Source organism: Drosophila elegans, unplaced genomic scaffold (genome assembly GCF_018152505.1).
Source record: "Drosophila elegans isolate 14027-0461.03 unplaced genomic scaffold, ASM1815250v1 contig_814, whole genome shotgun sequence".
Lineage (NCBI taxonomy): Eukaryota > Metazoa > Arthropoda > Insecta > Diptera > Drosophilidae > Drosophila > Drosophila elegans.
The window spans coordinates 5,061,241-5,073,768 of NW_024546167.1; the positions used below are offsets into that span (position 1 = coordinate 5,061,241).

At 40.3% G+C, this 12,528-nt stretch overlaps 2 protein-coding genes across 12 annotated transcripts in view; both read right to left on the bottom strand.

Annotated features, from left to right (window-relative positions):
• Nucleotides 1–12,528, bottom strand: part of LOC108138077 (calcium/calmodulin-dependent 3',5'-cyclic nucleotide phosphodiesterase 1) — a 91,257-nt gene that overhangs the window by 13,699 nt on the left and 65,030 nt on the right. For 6 of the 11 annotated variants that reach the window (XR_001774076.2, XM_017260058.2, XM_017260056.2 and 3 more), the window contains 4 exons: nucleotides 11,788–12,346; nucleotides 8,065–8,178; nucleotides 7,546–7,608; nucleotides 5,267–5,767 (listed from right to left, as the gene is read on the bottom strand). Coding sequence is in view for 10 of the 11 variants with exons in the window: in XM_017260058.2 (XP_017115547.1) it covers nucleotides 5,267–5,767; nucleotides 7,546–7,608; nucleotides 8,065–8,178; nucleotides 11,788–12,346 (1,237 nt within the window). In the remaining variant the exon portion in view is untranslated. The remainder of the gene's footprint in view (nucleotides 1–5,266; nucleotides 5,768–7,545; nucleotides 7,609–8,064; nucleotides 8,179–11,787; nucleotides 12,347–12,528) is intronic. The other 5 variants (XM_017260059.2, XM_017260057.2, XM_017260063.2 and 2 more) reach the window with 3 other exon arrangements.
• On the bottom strand, nucleotides 1,676–5,248 carry LOC108138080 (polycomb protein esc). The gene is made up of 4 exons (XM_017260068.2): nucleotides 3,972–5,248; nucleotides 3,764–3,897; nucleotides 3,516–3,687; nucleotides 1,676–2,778 (listed from the first exon to the last, which is right to left on the bottom strand). The coding sequence occupies exons 1-4, from the start codon at nucleotides 4,029–4,031 to the stop codon at nucleotides 1,867–1,869; spliced, it is 1,278 nt and encodes a 425-aa protein (XP_017115557.2). The 5' UTR covers nucleotides 4,032–5,248; the 3' UTR covers nucleotides 1,676–1,866.

Here is a 12,528-nt window from a genome sequence, read left to right on the forward strand (position 1 = left end):
CCAAAAAGAAGAAACTAGAACAATGGCTCCGGATTCGCCCGACTTTGCGTGTCAAGGCTAAGCCCTCGAAGTGTTCTGGGAATCGCCATTCGACAACTTAATGCCGATGGCAAGTCGTTCCGAGCCAACTTCAGCTAATTACTCACAGCCACCAAATGGAGTGGAACCGAGTTGGGTTGGCGTTGTCGTTGTCATTGGCCTGGCCTGAACTGAACTGGCCTGGCCAGAGATGAAAGGAGCGCGGTCAACGAACGGCGGACAAAGGAGATGCAAAACCCAATCAGCCAAGAACAATATGAGCAAACATAAATACAATACAATCCATAGTTGTGGGCTAAAGATACCCTGCGATAAACTATTAATATTAACAGAAAAAATCTAGGTAATTTTATAAAAATAAATATAATAATTGAAAATAAAACAAAAAAAATAAAGCCCACACAAAACTTAAAACCTTTCCAAGTTGCTTAAATCTAATATTTCCATTTACCCAAAAACTACATATATTTTTATCTTTACTTTTGTATCCCTTATATAAATAAAGGTATAAATAATTTCTCAATATAAGGAGAAAATTATCATTAAGGAGTATAAAATTAAAACTTTTGTGGCTTAAAAAGTTTAAGTTTTAGACGTTTTGGTATAAAAATTAAACAAAAAAGTATTTAGGTAATATTATTTAGTGTTGAACTAATACTGTCTGTAGTTTAAAACATACTTAGTAAAACTAAACTATCATTTTTTTGGGTGCACAAAAAAACAGTATTTAGAGCTGACTTTATTTGTAAATCTATAGGGTAAGTTTACTAAAATTAAAAAACTTAAAGCCTTTAGCAACTTGCTAAATTCTAATTTTTTCACACCCACGAAAAAACTACATATATGTTCATCTTCCAAAAACCAATAGCTAAGCCAATGCTATAAAAACTGTGGTAAAAATAAGTAAGGACAAACTATTTGCACACTAAAAGGAAATATAGCGAAACCTTTTTTCATAAATTCCTTTTCATGATTGTGTTGGAGAAGTAGTACAGAATATCGTGCACCAAATGGAGCCCCATTAAGGTTCTCATCATAATGGAACAAGCTATTTTCATAAATTTCCATTACCTACAACCAAAAAAAAAAAAAAAAAAAGAAGAAGAAAAAAATGGCTGACATGACAGAAATGGCCTGCACTTTCATCAGACGAAAGTGTTCAATAAAAACTCAGCTAGGGTATGGCAAATCATTGTGGGACTTTGCTCACTTAATCAGTCTGCTGGGAGCTGTTATGGCTGCCTGGAATTGGCATCGGGATTGCTGTCCGCCGTTTGGTTACTCACTCATCCTCATCCTCATCCTGATCCCGATTCTTTATTCCCGTTGGCAGTTTCAATTTCGTCGCGTTTTGCTCCCCACATTGCGACCCGGGCAACGGCAGCAGATTGGAGCTCCACGCCAGTGCAGCAATGCATATAAATGACGTAGCAATTGGAAGCCATTTGTTATGCAGAGCTTTGCTTTGTTCCACAATTAGAATTGCCAACTGGGGACACTCAGCCAACTTGAAGGCGTTTACATGGCTTAAAGGGCAGCGTTTTCGATTTTGAACAAAAGCGGATTGAACATCTTTAAGGTATAGAATTTGTAACTAAGCTAACATTTAGCTTGAACAAAGGACTTAGCATTAAAATTGGTTCAACAATTGTTTAATCGATTTAATAGGAATTTTTTGAGACGCACACTGACAATTGCTTGCTTTCATGGATTGGTAATTCTAGCTTAATTTTAACCAACTAGGAACTAGTAACTAAGTGAGGGAAATGTCGTAAGTTTTGGCCACGTGAGATTTGGTGTGTGGTTTGGCGATGATGTTGTGCAGCATCAGATGACAGCCGCCTGCCTGCGATTCCAGCGCCACACGGTGGCGTCATCGCACACGTAGACCAGGACGCTGGCGTCCCGGGAGAAGGCGATCTGGCGCACGGTGGCCACGCTGCGCGGATTGTGCAGGGTGGTCATGTGGGCGCCCTCCGGATCGCTGGGATCCAGCTCCCACACGTAAACCTTGCCCTGCTGGTTGCCCAAAGCGATCACCTTCTGCCAGGGATTAAAGCCGAACCGCACGAACCAAATCTCACACTCATCGTACTCGAATTCCGCGATGATCGTGCAGGAGGAGTCGCTGGGCTTCACCTGCTCGAAGCTCTGATGAAGTTGACCCGGCTTCCAGCATACGATGGCATTCTCGCAGGACTTGGAGAGCACAAAGTTGCCGAACCACTGCACACAGTCCACATAGTTCCTGTGTATGTCCCGCGTGGAGAAGTCCGGGAAGTGCTTGGTGACCGTGGGAAACGGCAGCGTGGATTTCTCCTGGCTAAAGGTATTGGACAGCTCGATTTTCTTATGGAACTCGGGCGTATTCAGACACCACAGTTTCAGAGAATGATCCATGCCGCTGGACACAATGCGATCCCCACGCATATTGAAGTCTATGGAGAGCACCTCGTCGCGATGTCCCTCCACTCCGCCCAAGATGGCTATGCAGACGTGGCTCTGGATGTTCCACAGCCTGATCGCATGATCCTTGCTGCCCGAGAGCAGCAGCTGCAGCTTGTGCGGATGGAACTTGAGCTCGTTGATGGCCTGGCCGTGGCCAATGTAGTTGCCCACCGCCTCGTTTTGCTCGACGTCAATTACTCTGATGACTCCGCGGTATCCAGCCGCGGCCAAAAGTGGAGCAGAGGTCTTTAGGTCGTACGACCAGGCGCAAGTGTAGAACACCTCATCGGGCTGCGGAGCAAAATCAAGAGTTTATTTTATGCAGTCCGCAATCCTAAAGCCTATTTCATGACTCCATTTTTCAGTTGATCTATCTAAATTGCAATCTCAAGATAAGTGCTTCCTAAATCAACATAAAGTTATTTCTTCAGGGGTCAGGCACTAGCAATCCATGGAATAGGATTAAACATTTAAATTGCTGAGGATTTCTTAAAAGTGTTAGCCTAAACAAAATAATCAACTAATATTTTAAACGTTAGTTTTACTACAGAACAGGTGTTCTACGACTAAAGAGTTCCCTTAAAGATCCAAACAAAATCAACTAAATAATTAGTGCATAAAACGGGTCACAACCGTGAATATTTACAGTGGCTAGAGATTAACAATATAATATAACCCACCTAAAGGTTCCCTAAGCTAAACTGGTTTTCAAGGGCTTGATATTATCACATATTGAGTCCTAACAGTCTGTTTTCAGGGTTTAACTTTAACCAAAGGAGCAATCGGGTGTTGGAAATGGGTTTGTATTCTAGTGATTTACAGTCAATAGGGATATGATATGATATGCCTACAGCCATAGGCATTCAATTTGTAGTTATTTCCCTGACCTCTGAAATCATTAATATAGTATAACCCACGTAAGGGTGCCCCTAAGCTAAACTGATTTTCGATCACAGAATGAGCAACGCACAACTTTAACCAACTGAGCAATGGGGTCTTGAAAATGGGTCCGAATCCCAGGGACTCACATCCGGATCGGCGTAGCAGTGGAGCAGCTGCATCCCGCCCTGTCTGGGGCACTCGTAGACCGTGACCCGGTTGCTGCCGGCGGTGGCGAAGACCTGGGGCTCCTCCTTGCCCAGCAGCGTGTTGAAGGAGACGCCGAAGATGTTGGCTCCGTGGTTCTCCTTTACGTGGGTGCTTCGCGAAACACGGGTGGACCGGGTGGAATCAGGTCAGAATCAGTTGCCAGCTCAATATTTCATTAGTGGCTTACTCGTATTTGTAGGCCGGGCGGCTCTTTGGCTTCGACTTGGTGCTCCGGCGCCCACGCCGTTTGCTCCTCGTACTGGACGACGGCGATTTGCTGCGCGAGGTGGTGCTGTTGGTCGTATAACTGGCCGACTCGTCCTGCACGGGCCACGGGCCCCAAAAGTTATCCATTAATTCTCATTCCGCACAGCCATTTGTCATTCGCTACTCACGCCACATGATTCCTCCGACTCTTCGGCTTCGTTGCCGTTTTTCACTTTATCACTGCTCATTTCGAACGCACAGCACGTCTTCACGGATAACTGAACCCCGAATTACGCCCTTGATTGCAATAAACTATGAGTTTATGTTGCTTAAAATGTTTAAATGGGCAGTAACAATGTTTTCCGTCACTTTTGGCGGCATTAGTGTGACCCCAGCCACAGATCGCGAAAAATACTGTGGCATTTTAACGCCATACGGTCTTACCATTGTGTAGAGTGGCCACCTGGTCACGATCAGCTGGCCAGTGTTGGTTAGCCATTAATCGATAAGACGATAAGTTAGACATTCAGGCGGCACAATCAAACTTTGAAATGACAAAACACATGCGCAAGCTAGTTTTATTAAGAAAACAAACAAATGTAGGACAGAAAACATGCCATTGATTCATGTGTGGTAAACAAACTTTTACAGGTACGTATGTACAAAAATACACTGGTCGAACAAGGGATATTCTTTTGCATCAGGCCTATACGGTGGAAATCATTATAGTTTGAAAGAGATTACGAACTTATGTTTTGAAATATGCAAAGAAAATGTTATCTAAATTAATTCAAAATTTTACTTTTTATGAAAAAATATGATAGGACTTTTTAATATTATTTTCCAATTATTTTTATTACTCTTTTTATTATTTGCATTTCTTGAGTTACAATCGCTTCTAATGCAAATAAACTTTTATTTTGATGTTCAAATTATATGAAACTTTTTATATATACATTACTCTTCAGTTAAAAACTATAAAGTTTTCCAATTTCTATGCCTGTGTAAAATGTTTGTTAAGGACAAACTAAGTTTATGAGCACGATTTAAAAATCAGTTTGTGTTCGAACGTAGTAAGTATTAAATTGTACTTGCAAAGTTTTTTGTACAAAAGTCGCGACAAGGAAAATATACAATCCCGCAGAGCGCGGGTGGAAAACGAAACAAGTGTGTTCTTTTTGTTAGTCTAGAATAAAATAGTTATTTACAACGGAAGCGAGCAAAAGATTGGGAATAGGGGACAGAGGCTAGACAGAAGTTTACAGCAGTGGAGGTGGCAGACAGAGGTCAGCAGACAGATAGTAGTTGGATAGAGGAGAGATAGAGAGACAGAGTTATAGAGTATAGAGTTATAGAGAGAGAGTAGTTCATTCTGGAGCTGTGTTTTTTTGGTTAACGCAAACGTCAAATGAAAAAGGCAAATCGAACGAACTGAAGAGGCGGAACGTATAAACGGTTAGCTTAGAAATCAAATCTCAAGTACGTTTTGTTCGTCGACATGGACCTGGCCCAGGTGGGTGTCCGCAGGCGCCGTTGCCGGTGCACGGTCGCTGGGTTGCTGTTACTGCAGCTGCCACTGCTGGTCGCCTTGGCAGCACTGTCTGCACTCTCCGCCGCCTTGGCATCACTTTCCGCCGCCTTGGCACTGGGTTCGAGACCTTTGGCTGGACCCTCCTCCATCACCGATTCTCTCACGGTCTCTAGGGCGGGCTGTAGCTTTGGGGCGGAGGTGGGAGCTGCATCTGTTGCCGGCGGCGGACCGGTGGGTCCACTGTGCGTCTGCGGGGCCAGGGAAACGCCCTTGGTGCGACCCTCTATGCTGTCCTGGTTGTCACCCGCGGGTGCGGTACCCGCTCCCGCTCCAGCGGCCACCTCCTGCAGGCTGCAGCTGCTGTTGGAGTTATTGTTATCCTGCTGCTGGTCATCGCGTCCGTGGCTATGGCGCCCGCAGTTCAGATTCTTGCAGTTGCCATTGCAGCCCTCCCTGTGATACGACCCCCGAGTTGGGCGTCATTTCAAATCCCAAGGCAGGCGGTCAAGTGTTTTTTGGGCATCCAGCAGTTGGCAGTGAGTAACAGCGAACCCGTGCATTGGGCAATTGTTAGGTTACGAGACACCACCACGTTGATGTTGCATTGCATTCGGTTTGTTTGTGTGTTTTGTGTGTGAGAGTTTTTTTTATTTAGTTTTCATTTTTTTTTAGGTTAAAAAGTTTTGACAATAGAAAGAAAGAATATATAAATAGAAAATCAGTTGAGAGATTGTGGTAAAGCTTAAGGGGTTAAGTAGGGGCAGAGAATCGAACTTTTCCCACGAAGAAAATATCACCATCGACAGAACAAGTCAAAACTAGGATTTCATTTTTAAATTCGCCCTAAAGGAACACTATTATACTATCAAATTGAATGGTCGAATCTTTAAAGGTTAAAAATATGTATTTAAAAAAATATATTGGAAAACAATATACTAAATATATTAATTTCTAAAATGGAGCCAACCAACTGAAATCCAAAACTTTTCCCTTCAGGGCAAATTTAACAATGAAAAAAGGCAAGCGACTTTCAATCCAACCTCACTTGGCTGTGCAAATCGAAAAATCGTGTCATTTGGTAGTTACGAAAATGTTAATAATTCATGTGTCCCAGTACGAGTATAGAATACAATGGATACGACGTACTCCGCACATATATTCGCACATGACATTCGGAAGTGGATCGGTGGGGGATTTAATTAAAAAGTGTGGTAAATAATAAAAATGCTCTGATGCATTGGGCTTGTATTTGTGGAGAGTCCCCTTCTGCGGCTGAAAAGCAAACCAAAATCGGGCTGGGAAATGCAAAGCTTTCCGGAAAAGGGTTAAATTGTTTTTAAAATTTGTCTGCTTAATCCAGAGTGCATAAATTATTCTGCAGATAAATGAAAACGAACAGTTTTTGTTTAAATTAAATTATCTTGAAACATTTAAAACTCAAATATATTTATCTTTGATTCGAATTTTTTCCACTTCCATTCTTAAAATTCAACACATCATAAACAATGTGCACCATTGGGAATTAAAGTTTTAACAAATAGCTTTTCAGAGGCGAAGTTATAGCGGAAGGAGAAAATACGGTTAAGTTCAGAAGAGGCACACAGAGAACTCACCATCTGGTGATTTGGCAATCGAATTGAGTATAATGCAAATACACCGAGAGAAATGGCGAGCAAAAAGTTAAAGTTTCTTAAATTAGAGACAGTTCTTAAAAGAAATACGGTGCTGCGATTCGTTAGGGGACGGTGTTCGGGGTCTTAATCCTAACTTGGTAACTCTCAGGAGCCGAAGAATACAGTACACAGTTATACGTTACGTAACGCTAGGCTATGGCTAAGAAATTCTCGATCTCTGCAAACGTTATATGATTATATGTTCGATGAGCGATAGAAGACAGAATAGATGTGATTAATGATGATGGGCTAAAATTTATTTTTTTACTGGCAGAGCAAGGCAAAGAATAGATTTCGATTTTCGAAATATATATGAACTGAAGAGCACTACAAAGTATGAGATTAGAAATAGACGGTAACAGAGTTAGAAAGAAGTTTGGAAGAAGAAAGAGGTGAGAGAGTTGAATAAATGTGGTTATTGTGGGTATCGGGTATGATGTGGGCGCGAGTTTGGGTATGTTTTTTTTTTTTTTTTATAGAAAAGAGATGTTAGAGTTAAAATCAACAGAGTTAACGACAAAACCAAAGCGACAAGTTTGACTCGATGGGAACACTTACTCTTCGCTCTCAACGGATGAGGACGCAATCTGCCCCAACTTTGTTTTACCTGATGTGGGGCTTCTGCTCAATAACACAGACACACACACAGTAACAGTAACAGAACGGATATAAAAAGAAAAATATTCAAATATATGTATACATTCAATTGGTATCAAGGGGGCCTCAAATAAAGTTCTCATGTTAACTAACGAAGTTAGATGGTTTGATGGGAAATGGAAAATGGGAAATGGGAAATGGACTTGGTTATCGGTTGATGGAAAGCTTGCCTTGGGTGCAAATCCGAAATTTGGAAACTACGTAGCGTTAGTCGGATGGATCCTACACAAAACAGGTTACAAAGCCTAAACCAATTCGATGGGAGGCCCCAAGAAGCCCAAGCTGAAGCAGAGTTGTCCAAAGATCACTTCGACCCGACTCGTTATCCTCTTGGTTAGGCTAGCCCGCCAAGAAGCTTGCAAAATGTTCGATTTTGGGGGATGTCTTGTCTTATCGTGTCAGACCCCTAGTGTCACCTACCTTGATTCGTCAATGAAGACGGCTTCGAGTACCCGAGCCGCGTAGTGCAGATTGCGCTGCATGTCCTCGTAGGCCACGGTCTCATGATCCATGCGGCGGAGAAGACTGCGTATTCTGTGGATTTCAATGAATATTAGTATAACGAATTCAGCTAATTTAAGTACTTAGAAATATTCAAAAATATATTATGTATATTAGTGATAAGAACTGGTGCTATCTATTTAAATGATTTGAACAATTAATAATATATTATTATATACGGAATAATATGGTTTTACTGAAAATGGAAGACTTATTATACCCTTACAGAGGGTATCCTAATTTCAGTCAGAAGTTTGCAACGAAGTGAAGGAGACATCTCCGACCTTATAAAGTATATATGTTCTTGATCAGCATCACTAGGAGAGTCGATCTAACCATGTCCGTCTGTCCGTCCGTCCGTCCGTCCGTTTCTACGCAAACTAGTCTCTTTTGTTTAATACCATAACCTTATAAACTAAAGAAACCAAAAATTAACAATATGAATGAAAAATCAAGGTCCATAAATTTTATGAGCTTGGTGCATAAATGGCTTACATACGGAATAATATGATTTTACTGAAAATTGAAGTCTTATTTTTGAATTCGTTTATTCATTTTGAAATAAACAAGTGTTAAATTATGATTTCACGCCTTAATTCTTTTCGTTATCTTGTACTGGAAGGGTTGCCTATGCTACATCATTGTAGACTGTAGCCATGCCTTGCCTTGCGTTGATCGTCCTCTGCCTGATCTCTACATTGGGCCTCACTGGGGCCTGTTTGTGTACTCGAGAATATAGCCCTGTTTGCGGCACGGACTTCAAAACCTATTCAAGCGCGTGCGTTTTAAAATGCGCTGGTGTTAAACTTGCCCAAAACGGAGAATGCAAGTAACAGGGATAAGCAAATGTAACTGTATAATAAATTGTGCGCTTTAAACTTCATTGTTTCAATATATAAATGGTGCCAATAAAATTCCCGATTTGAAAAGTTTTCTTGTACCTTTGTCGTATAAAACAAAAACAAACAAGTAACAATAACAATTATCAATCAGCAGGCTTATATATATTTGTGTTTACTGAAGGAAAAAAATTTCTACATTAAATCATTTGATTTAAAAAAATTTATAATAGTCGGCATTTTATTTGCCGGATATACAAACGTTGTCATGGATTATCTTAGTAACCCCATTTGTTTCATTACAAAATTAAAGTAAATGCAAATAAATGTTTGTTTGACTTTAAGATGTGTTTAAATTACGATTTGTCGCTTTACATGATTAATTTGTAATAGTTCTTTTACAAATGAGTATCGGTAGTGTTTCAGTGTTTCACACTTTAGCCATGCGAGGAATCGTTTTAATCACCATTAGCATTTTTGCGTTTTTGGCCATGACTGCTGCCAAGACTTGCACATGTCCTAAGCGTTATGATAGTGTTTGCGGATCGGACCGTAATACCTACTATAACAAGTGTGTTTTAAAATGTGCATCAAAGACAACTAGATCTAAAATAGCAGTGGTCAAGAAGGGAGTCTGCTAACAATCGGAACTGGTAGTCTTTTAGAAATTCTGAACGAGATATTCGGTTTATTTTTACACGTGAAAGGGAAGCCTACAAAAAAGAAAAAACATTTTAAGCGACATAAAGTATTTATACTAGCTCTAAGAACGAATGTATTTATATCATTGCATTAATGTGACTTTTATTAAAATACCAATCAACTAACGTCTTGTCTGGTTGGCTTCTGAAACAAAATACAAAACACTTTGTAATTAGCTTTCGTTGGGAACAATTGGAGTTTGGGATCTCACGATTGGAAAAAATGCACTACATTAAATTATTTTATTAAAAGTGTCCTTGTAAATGTAAAAAAAATTATACAGAAAGACCATTTTTTTACTCGAATTTACCCTTCAGGTATTAATGATTTTAAAGTTGAAGTCTGCTTTTTCGTTGACAAACGAGAAAAAGACAACAAAAAAATTCTTACTCCAAATTCCAGCGATATAAAGTAATCACATGGATATTTCACATTTGATATTTGTTTTTTTTTTTTTTTAAATTTAAACATAAGTAATTTTTCAAATTTCAAGTTAATAAACATTAAAAGGAAAACATTTTTGAAATTAACAAGTGTTAAAATTATGATTAAACGCTTAAAACTTTTGCGATTTTCTGGTACTGGCGTGTATATAAATAGTTATGCTACATCCCTAAATTCTAAGTCAGCACCGCCATGCGTTTCCTTGTGTTGATCGCCCTGTTCCTGTTCGCTTTTTTGGACTTCACTGGTGCCTGTATATGTACCGTCACTCATAAGGATGTTTGCGGCTGGAACAACAAAACTTATATAAACAATTGTGCTATAAAATGCAATGGCATCAAAATGTTGCATGCTGGAGCTTGCAAAGGATTTAATGGACAGTATGAGCATATTACTAACCCATATATACCAATTGGATAAAATATGTGTTATTAACTAAATACGCAAATACTTTCCTGTTACTGTACAAGGAGCCTATAAAGTTGTCAGAAAAACAACCTATTTGTATTTGTTAGCTTTTTTATTTAGTGGAAACCAATGGTAAAAGCAAGGTTTTTTGATTGTACTCAAGTTCTAAGAGAACCGAGCTCTTTTAAGTCTCTAGACCTGCTTATCCTGATGAATAACAGATGCTGAACAAGCATAAGAATTTCGATAGAGATCTGAAACTATGCCTTTATTTGCCACGGCCAATTTTGTTTGAATACAAAACAAAACTAAACCGAAAAGAATTACACCCTATGTATTAGAAATAGCAAAAATTTTAGGAAATTTCAGCAACCCGAAGTTTAAATACTATTACAGATTTTACAAATAATAAATATTTGATAAAATGGCTATATTTTGACTTGCGTGTACATGTTTAAAAACCATTTTTTATATAAAAGCTAAATGTTAAGTCCCCTGACCTGCAATATAATGAAACCTTTTGGAATAATTTCATCAAAAAAGTACCAGGATTACTTTGGTATTCATAGGTCATTGAATAATATCAAATTGGTATTAAAACAAAATAAATGCTATAGTCTAGTTTCCCAAATATTAAATCCCGGTTACTCAACTTCAAAAAAAATATGCTTCTAGAAAAAAATGGGGTATTAGGTGGCGCCATCTATCGAAAATGTACAGTTGTGCTAATAAGTTCTAAAATAATCTTGTTTGATTTAAAAGATTTTTGTATGAGTCGATAGGTATTCACCGAATAAGAACATATAAAGCTTGCAAAAGACCTCTTCCACTTTTGCCACATTTTGAAATAAACTTGCGCTGCAATAATATGTATATATATTTTTTTTGTTATGTGGGAACCTCTTTCTTCTGCCCTTTACATACTTTCAACGATAAATCTACAACTAATGGGTATAAAAACGGTAACATTTCGCTTTCTCTATGGCAATCGACCAAATCAAAGTAATACGCCAAGCATTAAGACTGATTTGATACGGAGTTTCATCGAAACGAGTATTGTTTTATTTAAATTTGTTATTTCTGTGCAGAAACAGGCAGTCGAATGCTGGTGGTGCTGATGAAGAACATACTTTATAGGGCCTGAAATTTATCCTTCACTGCGTTGCAAACTTTTGACTGAACTTGTAATACACTTTTACCAGTGTCTAAATATATGATTTTTAATATAGTATGGTAATGGGTAACTCACCTCCCGGCCGCTTTGTTAAGGGCATCTGGCGTGTCGACTGGCGGCAAACTCTCCGTGTCCCATTGCCCGGCGGCGAACGAGATAGTCGAGGGCGATTCGAAGGAGTGTCCCGACTCCTGCGGAATATCGGTGTCCCCGCGCAAGAACGAATTGTTGCCGGCGACGTTGATCGAGTGGGCGGCCGTGTAGTCGTTCGAATCGCGACCACCGACCATTTCGGTCTGCGACAGGTTGACCGACGAGAACTGAATGTTGTCGGCCAAATAGTTGGTGGCGTTCGGCGATGACGGCTGCATTTTGACGGCGGCTGCGGCGGTGGCGGTTGGTCCGGAACTGGGGCCCTGATTGCTTGAGCGGCTGTCGCCGGCGGACGCGGATCCGTTGCTGCCGGAACGGAAGCTCAGGCGCTCCGCGAGTGGCTCACTAAGCGGCGTCTGGGCGAAGCCAATCCCTGGGACTGTGCAGCTGGAGGCGGTGGCTGAGGGCGATGCCAACTGGGCGTCGATTTGCGTAAAGTTCCGGCTGTTCGTGCGTCGGATAATCGTCAGTGAGCCGTGTCCTGGGAAGGAAGAAACTGATTTAGTTGCCGGCTGCTTATTTAGTTATATCACTCTCACTGTTGACACATTGATTGAGGCCCTACTGGGATCTAACGAAGCACACAAAGGCCACAAGGGAAAGGGTTCAGATGCAAGGAACATAGTGGGCACAGAAATACATTTAATAATACCAAAATAAAAG